The 23,866-nt window shown below is 39.6% G+C and overlaps 1 protein-coding gene across 1 annotated transcript in view; it reads left to right on the top strand.

The window, feature by feature from the left end:
- LOC124798054 (transitional endoplasmic reticulum ATPase TER94) overlaps nucleotides 1–23,866 on the top strand; it is a 55,211-nt gene that overhangs the window by 29,084 nt on the left and 2,261 nt on the right. Inside the window, exons 6-13 of the mRNA XM_047261280.1 lie at nucleotides 1,114–1,247; nucleotides 2,116–2,364; nucleotides 2,439–2,603; nucleotides 2,747–2,869; nucleotides 2,985–3,197; nucleotides 3,282–3,590; nucleotides 3,679–3,840; nucleotides 9,211–9,365. Of these exons, the coding sequence (XP_047117236.1) occupies nucleotides 1,114–1,247; nucleotides 2,116–2,364; nucleotides 2,439–2,603; nucleotides 2,747–2,869; nucleotides 2,985–3,197; nucleotides 3,282–3,590; nucleotides 3,679–3,840; nucleotides 9,211–9,365 (1,510 nt within the window). The remainder of the gene's footprint in view (nucleotides 1–1,113; nucleotides 1,248–2,115; nucleotides 2,365–2,438; nucleotides 2,604–2,746; nucleotides 2,870–2,984; nucleotides 3,198–3,281; nucleotides 3,591–3,678; nucleotides 3,841–9,210; nucleotides 9,366–23,866) is intronic.

Here is a 23,866-nt window from a genome sequence, read left to right as displayed (position 1 = left end):
ACCTGACCGCGTTCGAAGTCTGTAAGTTCTGCGGAGCGCCCCACTCTGCTCTCACGATGTCTACTGTGGTCGCTGATATGGAGTACCTGGCAGTAGGTGGCAGCACACTGCACCTAATATGAAAAACGTATGTTTTGGCGGTGTCTGGATACTTTTGATCGCATAGTATAACTAGACTTTTTCATCCTGTATTTGGAATGAGAGCACTTGGTGACCTGCAGCAAATTTGACATACACTTTCAGACCTTTATGAAACTTTTTCTTGTGGACATACTCACAAAATGATAGAAAGAGAAAAGTTTATTGCTTATGACATTCTTGCTGTTTGTGCAGTAAAACTTCAGCATCAGATATGATTATTTTAATATATTACTTCTTTACTACCAACTCTACTCTCACCATGGTTTGCAAGGTGTATGTAAATGCAAAAAGAATATCGTACAACACACAGTTCAGGAGATATAATATCAAAGATTTAGATTTGTGAATGATAAACTTCTGCTTAAAAGGCACGCAGTAAAACTTGAGTATCAGGGCATGGCATTTTAATTTATTTCTTTACTACTAAGTATTCACAACTTGCTTGCAGACAGTCTCTTTACATATATCACTGAATATACCTGCAGAATTATGTCATTGTGTGACACGTAGTTCAGAATATATGATACCATAAACATTGAGGTACATGAAAACCACAATTTCACTGAAAGTGGAACGCAAATTGGGTGGACTATATAGAGTCAATGTCTCCTAATGAGAGCACGTAGCAACTTCCAGCAAAACTTTAAGCATATTTTCAAACATAACTTTTTCTTGTTTACATGCTTAACATCAGATATTTAACACGTAACTTATTTGTAAAGTAACCAGATGTCTGATGCTATTTTATAAGTGGTAATTATATTATTTACAGAATCAGGACATTACTAGTACAAATATAAGTTCGAAAAACTGAAGAGAAATATGAAAACTAAAATACTACAGAAACATAATTCAATGAAAATTTATAGAGAGATAGAAATAAGCCTGTCATAAGCTGTTGAATATATTTTCAGCAAAATTTTTGTTCCATTTAATGTGAAATCGATTACTGTACCATGAAACTGTTTACAGGGCCTGAGATTATGAGCAAACTTGCTGGGGAATCCGAAAGCAACCTGCGAAAAGCTTTTGAGGAAGCTGACAAGAATGCTCCTGCGATTATCTTTATTGATGAACTTGATGCAATTGCTCCAAAAAGAGAAAAGGTGAGTTAGAATCAGCACATGCTTTTGTGGTTGCTTATAATGTGTGTCTGAATTCTTTTTACCTTCTACTAGTGGAACTGTTACGAGAAAAACAATGTCAATGTCATAACAAAGATATATCTTTGGAAAAAAGACACTCTATGGAAAAAAGTGATTTGTGTGTATATTGCACATTTTTACCTACTCCATACATTATCACAGAGCACATTGTAAATTGTGACTGGATTTGACCACGTGACAATGCTTGTCGTAGATATGTTGATTTTCATATGCCCCCTATGTGTTGATTCTGAAGACAGGCATAGTTGAAACCAATCACAATTTAAAATGTCTTGGGTATGAAGATACCTTTGGTTGATCTTTACTTCTGTTCTGCATATTGACAATTGGGAGGGACCATTATGCAGCTCTGTGAGACAACTCTTCCTCCTCCTCCACCCCCCACCCCCCTCCCCCCTTTCATTTGTAGGAGCTGATGGTTTCTTGTAAGTTAATATCAGTGTTACTTAATGCTTTACTTTTAATGTAGCATCCTCCATTCCCTGCAATCTCACATGCCTCAGACATTGTCACTTCTGTTGAACATTACTGCATTTCCTTTCGGCTGCATTGACTCCATATTATGTCTACTCCCCTTTCTTCTTCTTCGCCTTCTCTTCAAAAGTGTTTTATGAAAAAAATTATTGAAAATATAAATAATAAATGTTAACAATATTTGCGACAAAATAAAAAGCCCAGTTGTAAAAGCTCCAGAAATGGAAACTTGGAACAGGGCGGGCAGACACATTTAAAAACAAGCCTCTGAAAATTAGGTACTAAGTCATTGTACGTAAAGAGTACATAATTAAACCCTTCTTGTTTTCCTTAGACACACGGAGAAGTTGAGCGCCGCATAGTTTCACAGCTCCTGACCCTCATGGATGGCTTAAAACAGAGTTCACATGTTATTGTAATGGCTGCTACAAACCGACCGAATTCCATAGATGGTGCCCTGAGGCGCTTTGGTCGTTTTGATCGGGAAATAGATATTGGTATTCCTGATGCAACTGGTCGTCTTGAAATATTACGTATTCATACAAAGAATATGAAGCTTGCAGATGATGTAGATTTGGAACAGGTAAGTCAGATTCTTGGTCCTCTTTTACCTTCCTTTTATAAACATACTGCTTGAATCATATTTTTTATTTCCAGATTGCAGCAGAAACACACGGTCATGTTGGTGCTGATTTAGCTTCTCTGTGTTCAGAGGCAGCTTTGCAGCAGATTAGAGAGAAAATGGATCTTATTGATCTAGAGGATGATCAGATAGATGCTGAAGTGCTGAGCTCTCTGGCAGTTACTATGGAGGATTTCAGGGTAAATAAGTCACTTTTTTTTTAGTTGGTACTTTGTTACTACAGTCTTCTCATGTGTTAATATTTCTCACATTTGCATCTGTAATGAATTTTAAGATATCTTAAGTATTTTAATATGCATATCTTTTACTTGTCGTATTCCAGTATGCCATGAGTAAGAGTAGCCCAAGTGCTCTAAGGGAAACAGTTGTTGAGGTGCCGAATGTCACTTGGGAAGACATAGGTGGTTTAGAAAACGTGAAGAGAGAGCTGCAAGAGCTTGTACAGGTTAGTTTTTGAAGACAAAACATTGTTTTTATTTTTGTTATAATAATACAATTACTGAATGCAGCTTGGTCATAGCTGTTACATTGAAAATTGAAGTTTGTTTTCTCTCGTGTAGTATCCTGTAGAACACCCAGACAAGTTCTTGAAATTTGGTATGCAACCATCAAGAGGGGTGCTTTTCTATGGGCCACCAGGTTGTGGAAAGACACTACTTGCAAAAGCCATAGCGAATGAATGTCAAGCTAATTTTATTTCTGTGAAGGGACCTGAATTGCTAACAATGTGGTTTGGAGAGTCTGAAGCAAATGTTAGAGATGTCTTTGATAAGGTATGTGTTCTGACAGTTAGTAAAATACGTGCTTATTGGGTCTTATTGTGATTGCTAACTTCTGATTTTTGTCTCTTTGTATAGGCAAGAGCTGCAGCACCATGTGTGTTGTTTTTTGATGAACTTGATTCAATTGCAAAATCCAGAGGTGGTAATGTCGGTGATGCTGGTGGAGCTGCTGATAGAGTAATAAATCAGATCTTGACTGAAATGGATGGAATGGGTGCAAAGAAAAATGTATTTATAATTGGTGCCACAAATCGTCCTGACATTATTGATCCTGCTATACTAAGGCCTGGTAGGCTTGACCAGCTCATTTACATTCCTTTGCCAGATGAAAAGTCGAGGGAAGCTATTTTCAGAGCCAACTTACGCAAGTCGCCTGTTGCAAAGGTACGTATTGTAGAAGTGAACAGGCTTGTAAAATTTTTCGGTGTAAATGTCGTAGTGTAGCTATACAGTGTGAATAATTTTGTTTCAGGATGTCGATCTGACGTACATAGCTAAGGTCACCCACGGCTATTCAGGAGCAGACTTAACTGAGATATGTCAGCGAGCCTGTAAATTGGCAATTCGACAAAGTATCGAAGCTGAAGTGAGAAGAGAAAGAGAGCGAGCTAACAATCCAAATCTTGCAATGGATGTAAGTACTTAATTTTGGTACATTCTTCAGTGTGCATACAAAGACTCTTCTTTACATTTGTGAGTTTTGTATGCATGTACAGAAACTGTTGTCGGTACAATCAGGATAGAACTCTGTTTTGTGGGCAGAAATGTACATCAGTCACACTACAAAATTATGACCGAAAAGGCGTGCATTTTTTAAGGTTATACAAAAGTTCATACAATGGAGCCTGGCGAATTGGCTGTCTAATATCAGGATCCTAACAAGGGAACCTCCCCATCGCACCCCCCTCAGATTTAGCTGTAAGTTGGCACAGAGGATAGGCCTTGAAAAAGTGAACACAGATCAATCGAGAAAACAGGAAGAAGTTGTGTGGAACTACGAAAAAAATAAGCAAAATATACAAACTGAGTAATCCATGCGCAAGATAGGCAACATAAAGGACAGTGTGAACTCAGGAGCGCCGTGGTCCTGTGGTTAGTGTGAGCAGCTGCAGAACGACAGGTCCTTGGTTCAAGTCTTCCGTGGAGTGAGAAAGGACATGCCTCTCCAATGGGAACCGAAAACATTTGATCGCAAGGTCATAGGTCAACCGATTCCTCCACAGGAAAACACATCAGATATATTCTATACGACACTGGTGACGGCATGTGCGTCACACGACAGGAATATGTTGTCGACCCACCTAACTTGTACACTTGGCGAATGGGTAAAAAGATTCTTCTACCTTGCCCGATTTAGGTTTTCGTGTGGATGTGATAGTCACTCCCAACGAAGTGTGGTGTAGCGTCCCCATACTACGGTGCAGTTACCCTCACATCGGACGGACGGACGGACAGATAATAATTGTCTGAAAATAAAAAATTAAACTTTTTCACTCGAGGGAAGCCTAGAACCAAGAACCTGTCGTTCCGCGGCTGCTCATGCTAACCACGGGACCACAGCCCTCCTGAACTCACACTGTCCTTGATGTTGCATATATTGCACATGAACTACTCAGATTTTATATTTATAGTCTCACACAACTTCTTCCTATTTTCTCGATTGATCTGTGTTCAGTTTTTCAAGGCTTATCCACTGTGCCAACTTATATAACTAAATCTGAGGGGGCTGCGATGGGGAGGTTCCCTTGTAAGCAAATTCTTATGTATGAACTTTTCTATGTATCTTTACCACATCAACCATGGGGAAGGTATACAGGAATTTGTGGATTACCATTTTCAACGTTGTTGTTGTTGTTGTTGTTGTTGTTTTCTTCAGTCCTGAGACCGGTTTGATGCAGCCCTCCATGCTACTCTATCCTGCGCAAGCTTCATCATCTCCCAGTACCTACTGCAACCTACATCCTTCTGAATCTGCTTAGTGTATTCATCTCTTGGTCTCCCTCTACGATTTTTACCCTCCACGCTGCCCTCCAGTACTAAATTGGTGATCCCTTGATGCCTCAGTTCTAGGGGACGGATGACGTTAGAAGTTAAGTCCCATAGTGCTCAGAGCCATTTGAATCATTTTTTTGATACCTGAGAACATGTCCTACCAACCTATCCCTTCTTCTAGTCAAGTTGTGCCACAAACTCCTCTTCTCCCCAATTCTGTTCAATACCTCCTCATTAGTTATGTGATCTGCCCATCTAATCTTCAGCATTCTTCTGTAGCACCACATTTTGAAAGCTTCTATTCTCTTTGTGTCTAAACTATTTATCGTCCATGTTTCACTTCCATACATGGCTACACTCCATACAAATACTTTCAGAAACGACTTCCTCATACTTAAATCCATGCTCAATGTTAACAAATTTCTCTTCTTCAGAAACGCTTTCCTTGCCATTGCCAGTCTACATTTTATATCCTCTCTACTTCGACCATCATCAGTTATTTTGTTCCCCAAATAGCAAAACTCCTTTACCACTTTAAGTGTCTCATTTCCTAATCTAATTCCCTCAGCATCACCCGACTTAATTCGACTACATTCCATTATCCTTGTTTTGCTTTTGTTGAAGTTCATCTTATACCCTCCTTTCAAGACACTGTCCATTCCGTTCAACTGCTCTTCCAAGTCCTTTGCTGTCTCTGACAGAATTACAATGTCATCGGCGAACCTCAGTTTTTATTTCTCCTCCATGGATTTTAATACCTACTCCAAATTTTTCTTTTGTTTCCTTTGCTGCTTGCTCAATATAAATGTTGAATAACATCGGGGATAGGCTACAACCCTGTCTCACTCCCTTTCAACATTTTCAACATTATCTTTCTCTTAAATGAAAATTTTCATAATTCATTATCAAAGTTAAGCTGTATGAGTGGGATCACTTACCACACACTACTAAACATTCCACTTATGAATAATGTTGTTACTATGTGTTTGTTTCTCTCTTCAAAATAAAAAAGTCATTCTGATGTGAAAGTTTTTGAAGTGGTCAGTAATGCAATAGTTACTTTGCCCAGAGTAGTACCTTGACTCTGTCGTTGCTGCCTTTCTGCCAGTTTTCCCTTGTTTCCAACAGTTCTAGGATCTTCAAGCAGTATTTATTGTCCCATATTAAGTCTTTCAGTGGAAGGGATAACAGCAAGTAAAACAAAAATTACGGAATTTTTAAAAATAACATTTGAAATATGGCTTTCCACAGTTCCCACGTATAAACATTGTAAATCTGATGGTAGCAGCTTACTAATATTGTTAATTCATACTTATCTATTGTTGAAAATATGTCTAGTTTTTCCCTCAAGTCTGGGGATGATTGTTCATTTCGCATGTGAAGAACTGTTATCCTAGATGTGACACAAGATCAGTGGGAGGGGTTGGTGGGCTTCGTCCCTAAATAGAAAGATCATACTACTGTGAAAAACTCTTATCTAATTGTGATGGTAATGAGGAACTGACATACATTTTGTCACTTTGGAGGTGGACAAATGTTAAGACCCTTTGAATATAAATGCAGACGCTAGTTAAGCCAGCAGGTTGTGCTGTGGTGTTTGACCACGAATGGTGCCTGTGCAATATCCGTAATACATGTGATTAAATAGTACATGACAGTGCGTATCCTTCTCTTCATCCAGTTCTCGTGGGAAGTATGCAACTCTAGTCAAACTATCACTCTTTGATTCACTCAGTAGTAGTACATGCAGATGTGAAAATTTTGAAGTGTCCAGTTGCTGCCAACTACAGGGCATGAGAATTCTCAGTTGATTATTATATGCTCATGGATAAATCAGTGGTATGTTGGGATAATGAAACAGCAGAGTTTTTGGGGTGGAAACATACATGTGCAGAGAGACGAGCTGAAGGGAAATGCATGGAAGCATGCTAAGGTGGCAATGAAATGGCAGTCTGTGATTAATAGTGGTCTTGAAGTGGTAAAGAAAAAGAAAAACAGTGAATTTCATTCTTTGTGTCCCAAATATTACATTGTTAACTGGCTCGTGCATCAACACCTGTTTCAGTCTACACTGTCTAATACATCATCTGGGTTTACTGTTTCATTACATCTGTGCCTGGATTTCATACTAGCATATGAGACAGTTGCATTAAGCCACATTATTACATGTATATCACTCCTGGCTTTGCTTTTCAGCCAGAGAACATGTCCTTTGTGCAAAAATGACGTTTCTCTTTTCATTAGTTACTGATTCACTAGGTCAAAACATAAAGTAGGACAGGATTAGGCAAAGATAAGGCAGGAAGGTGACCATGGCCTAATCATAGGAACTATCTTAGCATTCACCTTAACAACTTAGGAAAACTCCAGTCAGGATGGCTAGAGGTATATTGCACTGCATCCTGAACAGAGGAAACAGAAAACTAACAGCAAAAACATTATTTTGCAGAGGCAAACACTGCATAGATTGTACATCAGTTAGCAAATTAGCAAGTACTCAACAATAAATGGGGGACTGGTAACCCTATATGCTAACATATTCACTTACATTTTACAAATACTTCTCAACGAGAAATGACTTTAACTCTCCCCCAAAAGCCATTTCCTTGTCGAACATATTTGCATGTTGGCAGTGCATTAAAATGAATGACACAAAAGTAGCCCTGTTGTTGTTTTTGAGTAAGAGTTGTTCCTGTTTGTTCCACATCATAGCCTGCTGGTTGTTGAAGTATCCATGAGGTGGTTATGGTTACATGCCGTATCCTGAATGTGACAAATCTCTCAGTGCGTCAAGTGAAAAGCAAATAACGATGCAAGTGCAAGAGTGTTCTCAATCCCCTCCTTTATTTCTGTAATGAATTAGGTTTGATTTTTTTTTTTCTGCTTAAGTTCTGGAATAGTGTCATAGCACATCTGGTTTTCTGATTTTATTTTTAAGGAAGTAATTGGATCAAAAAACTTGCAGAGAGAGAATTATCTATTAACAGGATCCTGAATTCCATTGGTTTCATCAAAGTACTCAGTGTGTGTATTGAAATAACTGTTACAAAAGACAGGTTACTGAATTGAAAGATAAACCAGAACATTTGAAACTTGTAAAATTATGTTCTTGATGATTGTTTCAGCTTTCTTTAGCTGCAACTTAGTTTCCACCTTCCATCTCACATTTGTGTAATCAAGTTCTGAAAATTCATTCCCCCCTACCCCCCACCCTCGAAAGGTGATCTAGTTCCAAACTATTATTCAAAAATTTCATCATTTTTAAAATTTGATAATTGATTTCTGTGAACCACACTGCGTGAATTGTACTGTTTATATGATTTAACACACTTCATCAGAGACACTTCAACCTGGGTGTGAAACAAATGCTTTGAATAAAAATTTGCTGTTTTCCCAACCTATAAACATTGTAATTACTACAGGCTGTCAATAAGAACATGTCACTTGTTCTTAGGATTCAATGTTAAAATGTAACCCACACATCTAGTACATCCTTCACTGCCTGTGTGTTAAACAGTCTCCATTGTTTACGGATTCTCCTGTGAAAGTGATGGTATTCTAATTCTAATGTGATTGCTTCACCCAAAAAATTCTTTTGAAAGGTAGTTTAAGATGTTTGAGATGAAAAGAATTATTCCTGCCAGAGAAATTCAGTATTCAATCAAAAATTGCCTATGTGAGTATATTTTATATTGGACTGATTCAGTAGTCTTGCACTAAAGTTTATTTAGTACATTTGTTCTGTAATTGTATTAACTTTGAAATTCCTCTGTATCTTCATCTTTAAATGTCTTATGTTTTACTTGTTAAATAGAATGTTACATATATAATTGACTTGTGGTATGTACAACTTTAAATAAAAATATATTAGCAAGAAGATGCATGATGAACTGAAATGAAGAGAGTAAAACAATCTGCACATAATTGTATACATAACTGAGCAATTTATTGCCAAAGCTATCCAGTCATTTCTTATATTACGTTCATGTTATGCAAATGTTTGTTGCTGCAGATGGATGAAGAAGATCCAGTTCCTGAAATTACACGTGCTCATTTTGAAGAAGCCATGAGATTTGCAAGAAGATCTGTATCAGACAATGATATCCGCAAGTATGAAATGTTTGCACAGACCTTGCAACAGTCCAGAGGATTTGGAACGAATTTCAGGTATGTAAAATATTTCCTGAGCTGCTCATGCTTGTGTAACAATGTACACAATCATTAGTACTTTGGATCTACATGGGACAATTAAAGTTCTGGAGAAAACGATAAACTAACCTAAATATTTGTAAGCAAGTGAAATTTGAAACTTGTCTGTGTGTCTCCTTCTGAAATCATCTTTGTTATTGGAACTTAGGAAGACTGAAATTACTGTCCGTCCAAATTTTGCATTGTTTGCAAAAGTTGTTCGATCCCTAGCAAAATCTCATCATTGCTAAAAGGATACTAAATTTGTGTGTAGTTTCGCCTTCCATCAAGGGGAAATTCATAAAGATGAGACTATTTTCTAGTGAAAATAGTACTAGTGAATTTACATTTGTTTAGTTCAAATCTCTGTCCATCTGTCCAGACTTAGCGTTCTAGGGTTTTCATAAATCATTTAAGACAATTACTGTCGGATGGTTCCTTTCGAAAAGGACCGGTAGGCTGTGTTACATACAGATTAATAACAGAGGACAAAAAGATCCTAACCAACAGGGAGCAGAGATGGACAGGTGTGTCATTTCTTATTGATGACAATCTGTCTCAAACCTGACAGTAATTTCTGCTGTCAGTGCATGCAGGTCCATGTCCTCAAATTCCAAATGAACATTGTAAAGGACACTGTGTACTGTGAATATTTCAGTCGGGTACCTTGCAATAGGCCATTGCTCTCAGCACCACATAAAGCTACACACCTTCAGTAGGCCAAAAATTACAGAAACTGCACAGCTGCTCTCTGGAAATGATGATTTGTGATTTTTGTCATTTTCCAAGTGATACAAGGCATTGCGTGCACTGATGTCCCAGTGTGGTGTTAACCCATAGTGCAGTGTCATTCATGCTGGAGGCGAGTCAGTGATGTTCAGAGGTGTTTTTTGTGTGATGTCTTTGGGCTCTGCAGTGTGGTTACTATGAACATAACTGGGATATTTGTGTGAATATTCTCAGTGACAGGGTTGCCCTTTCTCTACATCTTCATGGTGGGTATGCTGTGGACATTCTGATACTTGCAGACAATATTTGTGTTCACAGGTGTGCACAAATGCTCATTTTATGAACATACTGGTACCTTGTCGCAACTGGACAGGCTCACTGAATCGCCCATCTTAATCCCATAGAAAGTGACTATTTGAAACAGCTGGTGAAACATATCAGTCAACATGGCTGCAACTTCTAGATCTTTGTAATGGTATCATCAATGAGTGGCTTCAGCTGGGTAGACTTTACAGTATAACCCCCCTTTCACATTCCTGGAATTAACGTTTTACCACCATTTACGAAATTTTTTTTCGCTCCCATCAAATTTCTTATGTCCACAATCTTAACTCGCACCTAAATTTGCGTTAACATATTTATAATTTTCCTGCAGTTTATGCTTTATGAAAAAAATGTTCATGGAGAAAAAACTTGACGTAAAATGACGTTGGCATGAAGTCGGCCGTCAAGTGGTGCTTACAAACATTACGTGGTTAAGTTTCTTTACACCAGGGCACTCCGCTGCTCAGACTTGGAGTGGAGAATGTGTAAAAGTTGGAGCAATTCGTGCAGTATCTTTTGCCGCTGCCAAGCTCCACTCGGTGTGGTGGCTGATGGGAGTAACTAGCTCGCCGTTTACATGGTGCTCCCAAAATCGATTTCAGAGTTCCAAATACCACTTCTGGGTGGTAAAGATTCATTGGAATAAATATATCCTGACCAATCACAACCATTTCCAAACCATCTGTACTCCACATATGCAAATTCGTAACTGTTGTGATCATCGTTACACCTTTGTTGAATCATATTTAGCGTGTTTTGTTGTTTAGCCACTTGTGCTACAAGTTTACATCTTTCTGGTTTAAACACAGCACCAATTATGTACTTTTTCATGCAGGACAAAACGTGTTTCGAGAAATTATTCTTGTTGTCAGATGCAGTATTTACATATTACGTATGTATTTTTTGTGATGTTACTTAAACAATGTACGTGATTTTTGTGTGTGTGTGTGTGTGTGTGTGTGTGTGTGTGTGTGAGATATTTATCTGCATAACTGAGGCGGCACAGTACCTGATAACCTCAAAAAGACGAATACAGTACAAGAGACACAGAACAACATACATGCAAATGCCACAAAAATACTTAACGTAAATATTTCTATTTAACAAGGAGAAAAAATTCTCGAAACACATTGAGCTTAGTGTGAAAAAATACATAACTCGTGCAATGTTTCATTATTTAACAAATAAATGGCAGCTGCATGCTTGCCAAAAACATCGATTATGACTTATGAAATGAGTCAGACATTTCTACTTCCCAGACAGTTATCGGCCGTTACATCAGCAGTTTTCATTAGATAATAAACTTTTATCTGATAATAAAGTCCTTGACAAGTATTTTGATGCCTATTGTGCACATGCAGTGCTAAAATGCAAGGGGGAATCCTATACGAAACTTCTACGGCTTAAAACATTATTTCCCACATTTTACATTTCCCCCATTTTACACAATTTTTTTGAAGTCCCTTGAAAATTGTAAAAGTGAGGTTTCACTCTACCTGAAGAAAGTTATGGAATTTCTTCTGCATCAAATTGACTCTTATAGGCAGAGTTACAAAATACTAGTGTGATGTATCCTGGGTAAGAATTTTTGGTCCAGTGTGATCATGTAGAAGAGTACATGACCTTTCTGCTGCCTTTTCCACTTGTTGCTTGTGGTCAACAGTGTAAGAAATACACTGTTGGTACTAGAGCTGCAAACTCGCCATACATGCCAAGACATATGTGCGTCTTGTGTCTGGGACACATCAGTTCTGAGCAACAGTGTCGTGTGCCAGGCAGCCATTGTTGTGACAAGATGAGTTTGGTCAGAGTGAGTTGGCACCTTGGTACACCAGATTTCGGTGGGCTGGTAATCACAAGGTCCCAGCGGCTTCACCAGGTAGAACAAGTCAGTTCAGTGCAGAAAGGTGCGCTCCAGTAGCTTTCCATCCACTTACCACGCCATGGGAAGAAAGTAAATGTAATAGAATGTCAAGAAATACTTCTATCAACACCTAGCTAGCACCCGAGTTGGTGGTGAGCCTTTTTGAGTAAAAAGATTGTTCGTTGTTGAACATATTTAAGAAAAATTCTGGGAAGTAGCACTCATTAGCAAAATACTCAACGACTGAGTTCCTATTATAACAGCGGTACCTGCTCAGTCACAGATATTGCTCTCCTGCAAGACGCTCTGTGACATCTGTCACCGTCACCAACCAAACAGCCCCAACATGATCCAGGGCATTATTTTTCATTGAGATTTCACATATGCAGATGAAAAACAAAATGCTGGCAGGTCGATAGATACACAAACAAACACAAACATACACACAAAATTCAAGCTTTCGCAACAAACTGGTGCCTCATCAGGAAAGAGGGAAGGAGAGGGGAAGACGAAAGGAAGTGGGTTTTAAGGGAGAGGGTAAGGAGTCATTCCAATCCCGGGAGCGGAAAGACTTACCTTAGGGGGAAAAAAGGACAGGTATACACTAGCACACACGCACATATCCATCCACACATACAGACACAAGCAGACATATTTAAATATGTCTGCTTGTGTCTGTATGTGTGGATGGATATGTGCGTGTGTGCTAGTGTATACCTGTCCTTTTTCCCCCTAAGGTAAGTCTTTCCGCTCCCGGGATTGGAATGACTCCTTACCCTCTCCCTTAAAACCCACTTCCTTTCGTCTTCCCCTCTCCTTCCCTCTTTCCTGATGAGGCAACAGTTTGTTGCGAAAGCTTGAATTTTGTGTGTATGTTTGTGTTTGTTTGTGTATCTATCGACCTGCCAGCGCTTTTGTTCGGTAAGTCACCTCATCTTTGTTTTTATATATAATTTTTCCCACGTGGAATGTTTCCTTCCATTATATTGAAAAACAAAATGGTTTGTTTGCCATGTCTAGTGGGAGCAAAAGAATAAAAGTGGGCACTGCAGCCTTCACTTCGGCTTTCAAAGGAATGGATTACCTGAAAAGATCAAAGTAATGGTCTACTTTGTGATTTAAAGCCTTACTTTCCACCACCCAAACAGTGTTTCAAATGTTTTTTGACACATCGGCACACAATCCCAGTACCTCTATATGTGGAGGACCTTGTTACTGTTCTGAGTTGGAGAAAGAATATGTATGCCTCCATCCAATTCAAATGACCACAAACTTCACAAACATGGTTACTAATCCTCCATCTATGATAAAGGAGAAGTAATCTGCTTTTTCCTCAATGTAAGACCCAGATGGATGTGCGTGTGAGGTGGTCGAGGACTCCCTGTGCCTCTGTTCCCACTACGCCAACATGTAGAAAAAGTCTTGCTGATCTGGCATCCATGCCCAGCAGAGGGTTACCTTCCTCTGAACCTTCTCAACAGATCAATATTGCCTCTTGGCTCGACATTGGCTCATTGGAGGCAAGAGTTACGGGCTGCAGGATAGCTTCTTGATACACGACCAAATAATCCCCAACCAGAGTTAAAACTGTGCAAGAACATATACCTCTAATCTTAGTAATCGTCATGCCTGTTTCAAAAATAAGGGTTGCTCTGCAATGGCATTAGCTAGTGTATGCTAATATATGGCTGTTTGGGTGTGGCATTTGTGGGTTTTCTTCAGTGTAATGCTGCTCTCTGTCCAGACAGAGTGCTGACATATCAGAAGATAGCTGACTTGATCCATCAGCTACCTTTCCCTATTTCTTGGGCGATTTCAAAATGCACAGTGCATTGTGGTGGTGTTAGAACAACTAACATAGGTACTCTGACGAAACAAGTAATCACAAAAACTCATTTTAGAGTGGCACTTGAAAAGTATACAGCCGTCAATCCCTCGATTGTAGCCCCAGCTTTCTCCCATAATTCCAGTGGACGGTACATGACTGCTCTCTTTGAGATCAGTCATTCCCAGATTGTCATGACCCTCCCACAGTTACCCAACTGAGCACTATAGACGACGGAGCCAATTGGCATTCTTTCAACACATGAGAGACAACTACTTCAATACGAAGAGCAACAGTATTGGCAAGTCCCCTTTCTTCAGCAACATATTGTCAGAAACCAGGCTCGTTTTGGACATAGGAAATCGCTAAGACAATTAAAGATAGCCTGTGGATTCTCCAACAATATAAACTCTGCCTCTTTAGTGGAAAACCTCATTGCCTGTAAAAGGCTCTCAACTTGCACACACTACTTTACAAAACACCAGAAGAAAGAACATAGGGAAACGTGTTGCTGCTGTAGGAACCCATACCTCTTGTTCACAATTATTGGCCAAGTTTCATTTTATCTGTAGTCAGTGACTAGCAATCAGTATTTATGGGGTATCCTCGAATTTAGCAATATTGATTCTGAATGTAATATTACCACAGAAAGCTTTGTGGTGTACATTGCTCAAGCATCTGCATCCAATGACTACTACTCAGCTTTCTATCTAGAGTAGAAGATAAGAACCTGTCTTTCACTGCTCAATGTCTGGAACCATATAATGCTACTTTCAGTGAATGGGAGCTCCTCAGTGCTTTGGTCCTTGGTTACAATGGGGTGCTTTATCCTGGTGGAATCTGTGGATTACTGACACCACTTACTTGAGACTTCAGTCATATCTGATGTATGGGTGTGTTTCCATCCTAGTGGAGGAAAAGCACGATTGTCCCAGTTTTTAAACTGAGTTTGTGAAATGGATGGCCATAGACCCAGCAACCTCATTAATGTTCTGTGTAAGTTGCTTGACTGTGTGGTGCACTGACAGTTGTGTGACTCTTGAGATTAGGGGTTCTTTGTACAACATTCAGTGTAGATTTAGAGGGGCCAACTGACTTAAAAAGTTGACCAGAGTCTGCTGTAAGGACAGCCTTTGCATGTTGCCAACACCTCACTTACTGTTTTCTTGACTTAAGGAAGTACTGCGAAATTTCGTGGCTTTACCTCACTGTGTGAGTGGAATTTTAAAGTCCCCTCCCCTCCAGATTATTTTTTGAGTTTTCTATCTCTCTGCGTGGTTCTAGCCAGCGTTGTAATGCTCTTTAGCACTCTCCATATACAGGAGAATGGAGACCCACTGAGCCCATACTGAGTGTGGTCCTTTTTCTGATTGTAATTAGTGGCTTGCAGAGGCTGTGGGGCCTATGGTCTCACTGTCCCTATACGTAGACAACTTTTGTATTTATTACAATTCTTCATCCATGAATGTTGTTGAAAGCCAGCTGCAAAGTGCCATCAGGAAAGCACAGTCCTGGGCTGTCATCGGTTTCAGTTTTCCACTACAAAGATGTGGTACGCACTTCCGTTCACACACAACTGTTCATCTACTGTTTACACACACCTGTTCATCTACATCCAGAATTTCACCTTTGTAATGGATGGCTCATTTTGGTAAGAGTCTGATTATTTTTCTTTTTTTTTACTTTCATTTGATGCTTAGTTGACATGGTTACCACATATTTGCCATATTAAAAAGAATTACCAGTTGAAACTGAATGCATTCTGCTTCCTCAGTCATTTCTCCAGGAATGCAGAAAACATCGACCCTCTCTAAGAAGCACTTGTCCTATCCAGACTGCATTACAGGTGTCTTGCTTATGGATCAGTGACCACTTCAGTGTTAAAACTACTGGATCCTGTTCACTACAGTGGGATCCATGTTGCGACTGGTGCCTTTGCCCCCTTCCAGATTTACTTCACGCCCCTCCATCCCTATGGTTCAAAACATCAGCCAAATACCTGGTCACACCTTTCTATTGAATCAAAGGAAATTTTAGACATCTCAGCATTTTGGATTTTGTTTCTTTTGGCACTGAGCAAATTTTATGGTTCCAGTTATCTGTTCTGCCTGTTTTGAAGGTCTAAAATGACATCGGTGGCTGTGTCTTCTCACCTTCTGCAGCCCCTGGGTAGCTCATAGTCCATTTAAAATGACTCGATAGCAGACGTCTGTCACTTGGTGCTGCAGTGTTGCCACGTCAGCTGCTGTTCTGTTAAAGATGACATGTAAAGACGGCAGATCACTTAACAAGTGCTGAAATGGTGTTCATGTTATGTGTAGTGATGTTGGAAGCAGCTGCTGTCAGGTATGGCGTGAATGCGAGATGCTCTGTCTGCAGCTGATTTAAAACAACCAGTGACTGAACTGCTGCAGGCAATGCATTTTGTAGCCTTGAATTTATGCTCATGTCCTAACATAACCTCTTCATGTGCAGTGTATCGGAGAAAAGCTTGGACAGCAATCTTCAGCAGAACTGTTAATCGTGCTCGCTTTCCTTACAGCGACTACTCAGAAAAAATTTAGTTTCAGCACTAAAAATCTTGCTTGTGCTGTGCAAGCTGACGTGATACCGATTGATGAGCAGTTCTGGTTGGAATTCATTTACAGGTTGTGTGTGACACAAGCATATTCCAAATGTAAAAAGAATGATAGGAAGAAAAATAAGAGCAAATAAAAGATTAAAAATGAAACTACATTGGAACCAATTGAAAATAATAAAAAGTCATTTTGATAAAGATTTAAAAATCAAAAAATTCATCACTCGCCAGGATTCGAACCCACGACCTTGGATTTCTCAAACTTAAGGCTTAGCACTGTTCTATGGAAGATCAAAAGTTACTAATGTTAAATTTATTGATCTGTACGACCAGTTGCAACGATCATTTGCTGGATTTAGAAGTTTGGTTTCCTATCAGGTTGTACGAAGTTTACCTTCTGCAAGCCAATCTCTGTGATGATAATATTTGAATATGTCAAGTCGAATCACATCTTGTACAAAAGAATCCAGTAGTCTTTGTTTAGTGGTGTGTACGAAATGTGTGTGATTTCGTTGCCATTGTTTTGTGTGTGGTGTTCTGAGTGTGTTTATCATGTGTGATGAAATGCCAAATAAGAGCTGGATCCAGTATTTGGAATTCAAGCCCAAGAAGAAAAAATGCCAGACAAGGAATTGTAAGTGAACTGCCAGTTTGTTGTGGCAGTTTGGCAATGGCAAACAGTTCAGGCACAGCATTGAGTGCTCTGTTTGGAGGAAGACACCTCCAACACATGAAGTGTCAGTTGTCAAGTAATTTAATCAGACAATACACTCTGGTTGTAGTTAATTTTTCAGCAGAATTAGTTGCTATAAGCCCTCCATTATACTTGCACTTGCATTCCTGAACGTTTTCAAATCTGTAATGATACTCTAAGCAGCCAGTGTGAAGCCGATGCTCTCCCTACGCACTGCTTGTTTCTCGTCTCCATGATAATGGGATTTTAATTGGATACCTTTGGACATAAGTCATGTAGTGATTCTTGGGAATGATCTTGTAGACCAGTACGTAAAGGAAGCTATGTTGATGGAAACTCAGAAGATAAGGATACCAGGTTCCTACTTACGGTCAACCCTACAGTTTCAGCTTCTGGAGGCTTGGAACGAGGAATGGCTCACTGTGGCCAATATGAACCACCTACATACGTCAGCCACAATTACTGTGCAGTATCATATGTGAGCATGACAAGTACCAAACTTTCTATTTGCAACTGCAGTGTGTGCTGTCCACTTGTTATAAGCCGAGCGGTTCTAGGCGCTTCAGTCTGGAACCGCGCGACCGCTACGGTCGCAGGTTCGCATCCTGCCTCGGGCATGGAGGTGTGTGATGTCCTTAGGTTAGTTAGGTTTAAGTAGTTCTAAGTTGTAGGCGACTGATGACCTCAGATTTTAAGTCCCATAGTGCTCAGAGCCATTTGAACCATTTGAACTTGTTATAAATGCAGCACACCATGCTACAAATTACTTCAACAACTACTTTAGTATGAATGTCATTTGGATACTCCCTTCTAGCACAAGTTTCTCTGAACTACACAAGGGGGAATTGAGTCCCCAGCATGTACTGTACATTTGCAAACCCTCTGCCCTAAACCTCTGGTAACCTATTTCCCACTGCCTCCTGCCCCGAACAGATCGTCTACTGCCTTATCACAACTCTCTTCCTTCCCAGATTTTAATTCTTATTCTTTTACATCTGTCATTGGCCGGCAGACACGTTGCCATTGTTCTTTTTCCTGATATTTTTCTTGTGGTGTATCTGATTGCGTAACGTGTCCTGAGGGCCTCCAGCTGCTTTGTGGATGGGGCAGTTCTCCTTCCTTTACCATTTACCCCTCTCTCATGTCTACCTCTTCTGTCTTTGTTTTCCTGATTCTTAGAAACAATAGAATCCATTGGGATTTGTTTTTTTGCCCTTCCTTTCTTGGGGCTATTTCTGTATTGACACACAAAGGATCAAGGGATCAGTCATCTCATAGTTTTGTCTGTTTCACTCCGTCTGTCCCTTCCTTCCTACTTCCCCCACACATCCCTTCATCCCTCTCTACACACACACACACACACACACACACACACACACACACACACACACCCCTCCCTCTTGTCTTAAATCTCTCTTTGCAACATGTGCTTCACACTATCTTGCTTCCCCATCCTTTGTGAATGTGTACACTCGTGACAGATGATCTGGACCTCGAAAGCCAGTTAGTACTGTCTTACATTACATGTCTGTATGCCATGTATCAGTCTGCTAAAGCTGAGGGGCTTGCTTTTCCTATATATTACATATTATTCCATCCAGGAATTTCCATTATTGTCCTACTTACAATAAAGGTGTCCAGGACTGCATGGTGATCTTCCCTTATCCTTTCTCTAAAGGAATCTAATATCCTTTGCCATCTATGTACCAGCCATACGTGTTTGGTATGGTCGTATCTTCAGGTGAAAGAAATGCTCTGCTGTCATCATGATAGCTCTGTTAGTGGCCTACATCCTTTTTGTGTCCCAACTTTGCTTATTTGTGGTAAACACTGAAGCAGAGAGTGGTTCGTATATTTTCATTTGAAGCTCATCACCAAGGTATTTTCAATCTTTCAGTGCTTTTACCTTCCCCCCTCCCTCTCCCTACCCTAGTATGTTACCTTCTTCACCTACTGTGGCTGAAACATCAAGCCCAGATCACGTAAGAAACAGATGACCGTCCTTACGGCGGAACAGGCAACCGTAAAAATAGTTTTCCCGTCGGTCAACAGATGTCACAGGCGACGCTACAATGCTAACTGACCTGTCCATGTCGCGGAATTGGCAATGCTGTATCTTCGGTGACGTGAATGACGCTGATTTGAGTTCGGCTAGAGCGCTGCGCGCGAAATGCATTCGTCACACTGCTGACTGTAGCTCATCATCGGCTGTGGTTTTTCCCGAGTTTTCAGTCTGAGAATGTAGATTAGCTCCTGTGATTCTACAAACCAAGTTTATTTCTCACAGTCATATGCGAAATGAAATAAATGAAAAGTAACACACAAACATTTCTCGCGAGTTACTGTTTAAATGCAGACTGTATTGCAGTCGCAAGGGTTTTAGACTCGCCTTCCATGCCGTCTATTTCCTCCTTGCTATACAGCTCTTCTGATACGGATTATGGTGGTAAAAAAGATCTCCACGTGCAGGTTAACACTAGAAAGTTTTCAAAATGCGCACTCGGTTATGATGCGAATTAAGGCTGGAAATATTTCAGTGACAGTCATTTCAAATTTAAATTCTTTTACTTTGCATGTAACTTATCGTAAATGATATAAGAGTGCACAAAACGATGAATTTTGAACTGTTGTTGAAAGGGGGTTGCAAACGCGGTAATATACAAGTGAAAGCGTGTTTTTCGAGCATATTTTGGCGGTGTCAACTTTGAAGAGCCACAGACGGCAAACCACAGTTATGTTAAAAATTTACTTTGTACAGTTTAAAGATAACCCGCAAATATTTGCAACAGACGTACGCTTTTATCTGCAACACAGTTATTACTGGGGATATCCGCACTCGTGCAGACATGTTATTATAAGTAGCATTGTTTTCAAGTGAAAGCTGTGTGAGGATTATTAGCACACAGATAAAAAAAAATAAAAATATGCAGCGTCTAAGTTTGCATGTTCTGCTCGTTCTCTTCTATTCTCCTCCCTTCATTCCAGTATAAACACTTGTTCACAAGTATAAACGAATGGCAGTGAACATTGGCGAATTATCTATGAATACTCTTTTGCAGCAGTGTAAACGAGGTTTTACACTCGTTCCCTTCGTTCGCTCTAGTATATACCAGGATTTAGAGGGACCGATGATCTAGCAGTTAGATGACGACTATTATTCATTTATTTCACTGTTGCGATTTCATCTCTAGAGCCATTTTCAAGTACCAAGGGAAAGGTCTTGTAAGGTAATGCTTCTTAAATTGTTTACCAAATGTTACCACACTATGCTTTGCATTTTGTTATCCATATGTTATATTGGTTTCAGTTTTCACATTGCACACAAAAATGCCTCTACACCCAAAATTACGATAGTGAAGTGAATAAACAGTTTTAAAAAGTCCAAATCGCAGCAAAGATTTCATTTAAAAATTATATGATATGATTCTTGTACAGCAAGGGCTGCCACGTTATATCGAATATAACATCGACAAAATTTAAATAGGATTGAATGCTTATGGCTCTTAATTAATTCTTACTCGTAACTAATTTATTGATTTGCCTGAATTTAAAATCCACTCGCGTAACCTTTCTTTATCGTTGATGGGAAATCTGAACATTTTTAGTTCAGGATTTGTTTGTCTACTCCCTCCACAGTTGATATACTCGTAGGTCCTCAGTATGACGACTCGATCCTCTACCACCGGTATGTCAGAAAAAGCTGTACTTCACAGACGCCAAATAGTGGAAAGCTGCACGCGTTCGGCCGATGTTGCCACATATTTCACAGAACGGAGTGCCATCTAGTGGTTGATTCCAGAAGTAAGGGTGTGACGCTGTTGCCACCTGGTGGTCGTTCCCTGACAAGGGTTCCCTGCTAGACCAAGCGATCGGGCAATCTGTTTCTTACGTGATCTGGGCATCAAGCCTGTTTTCTATACTGACTGCTAGTTCGGTGTAGAAACTTGACCACCCTTCGCAGTCTAGACTCAAGAGGAGATGGACTCAGATTGCTTCAGACTACCATACCTCTTCTACCTTGTAACATTTCATTACCTTTAGAGGTTTTTTCCTTATCTCTGTTTGTTCCTCTTTCTCTGTCTCAGATGATGCCACAAAGATAAATTTGGCTGTCCGTCATTTATCTTCTCCTGGAAAGATGTAAGTCTTTGATTATTAAATGGACAAAAAGGATCATGATTCAAATGTTAAGTCCCTTTCAACCCAGAACCAACATTCTTGTGTGTGTTCTGTCTCTGATGAACTCATTGAGGGGACATTAAATGTGCCATGTTTTTTTGTTTCTGCATTCACAGTTATACAAGTAATATAGGCTATACACAGCTTTTGCAATTGTAAGAAAAGTCTTACTTAGGTCTAAATAAGACTTTCATTACATATTCGAAAGATGGTATATAACTTAAGCTACTTGTATTAAACTATAATCTTTCCTTTCGTTTGAGTAACATAACTTTTCATCACTATTCTCCCATGCCTTAAACAAAACAAGACTTTGACACATTTTAATAGCAGAGATTGTGGAATGCAGCATATAACACACTCTTCAGTTGTTAGTGCCAATTCAGCTTCAGTATGTTACTACATTGGTGTCAGAACAGATACATGTGTTGTCATTGTATGTGAAACGTGAAAAACAAAACAAGAAAAAGCATTTTATTAGCAGATAATGTAAATCCTCTCAAGGGTGTACATTTTATCAGCAAACATATGGGAACAGGCACTAGAATGAAGAGATTTTTACACATACAAGGTGTACAACTTGGCTTCCGCCATTAGCCGATAGGTGGCATCAACGGTAAGTAGCAGTCAAAAGAAACAGATCACAGACGTTGGGCAGTTAGTTGGACATCGGTCAGCATAACCTCATCAAAACATTAGTTGATTTGTGTCTACATCATAAAGTTGTTCTTGGTTGAAAATGTCAGTTTATGACCCTAATTCTAGTCATTTACGGGAGGTGTTACTGTTTTGTTTCAATATGAAGAAAACAGCAGCTGCGTCTCATCAAATGCTCACAAGTGCGTATGATAAGGACGCTATTAGTGAAGGAACGTGTCGTGAGTGGTTTCAATGCTTAAAGAACGGTGATTTTAACGTCGTAGACCATCATAGTGGTGGAAGAAAAAATGTTTTCGAAGATGCAGAATTGGAGAGATTGCTGAGTGAAGACTCGCATCAAACTCAAGAAGAATTGGCACGATTAATGGGAGCAACACAGCAAGCCATTTCAAAATATCACAAGGCTAGGGGCATGATTCAGAAAGAAGGAACTTAGTCCCATGTGAGCTGAAACCAAGACACATTGAACAGTGTTTGTGTGTTTTTGAGCAGTTGCTTCAGAGGCAAAAACAGAAGGGATTTCTGCATCACATTGTGACCGGGGATGAAAAATGGGTTCTTTTACGATAACTGTAAACGCAAAAAATCATGGGGATATCCCACTCATGCTTCCACGTCGACGGCCAAACCGAATATTCGCGGCTCCAAGATCATGCTCTGCATTTGGTGGGACCAGCTCGGTGTCATGTACTAGGAGGTGTTAAAACCAAGTGAAACAATCACAGGTGTTCATTATCAGACGCAATTAATGCATTTGAGCAGAGCATTAAAAGACAAAACGGCTGCAATACAGTGAGAGGCATGATAAAGTGATTTTCCAGCATGACAATGCTCAACCCTACATTACAAAAGAGGTCAAAACGTATTTGGAAACGTTAAAATAGGAAGCCCTACCCGACCCGCCGTATTCTCCAGACATTGCTCCTTCTATCACCTGTTTAGATCAATGGTGCATGGCATAGCTGACCAACACTTCCAATCTCATGAAGAAATCACAAATTCGATCGATTTGTGGATCGCTTTAAAAGATCAACAATTTTTCCGGCGCAGAATTCGTACACTGCCCGAAAGATGGGAGAAAATAGTGGCCAGTGATGGAAAATACTTTGAATGATACATATGTGACCAATTTGTTTCATTAAAGCCTCAAATGTTGGGGGAAAAAACGGCAGAAGCAAAGTTGTACACCTTGTATAAATATTGTTAAATTTGTCCTCAACCTGTTTTATGATGTATTTTTAATATTAAAAAATTGCCGTCATTGTAAAGGGTACAAAAAAGATACTGAGAAGTATCAGTACAAAAGGATGGCAACGAGTTATGTACCACACAAAAGCTTCAAACACTGTCAACCATAAATGAAATAAATGTATTTGTGTTTTTAGGAACAAAAACTGTTTGTTGAACGCAAGGAAAAAAGGATTGGATGAAATCTGGAATATGAGACTGATTTCTTGCACAGACCTCACATACATATTGAGTAAAGATACCTAATAGTTCAGGCACTAGACTGTCATGCTGGCTATCCTCATTTAGGTTTCCTGTGGCTGTGTTCTGTCCTTTAGGTCTATGTTGAAGTGAGATGTCACAATGCTTAACAAGATCAGAGAGAGAGAATGGCTGGCCA

The sequence above is a fragment of the Schistocerca piceifrons genome, chromosome 5 (assembly GCF_021461385.2).
Source record: "Schistocerca piceifrons isolate TAMUIC-IGC-003096 chromosome 5, iqSchPice1.1, whole genome shotgun sequence".
NCBI classification, from domain to species: Eukaryota; Metazoa; Arthropoda; class Insecta; order Orthoptera; family Acrididae; genus Schistocerca; species Schistocerca piceifrons.
This window is presented reverse-complemented; position numbering and strand designations above follow the sequence as displayed.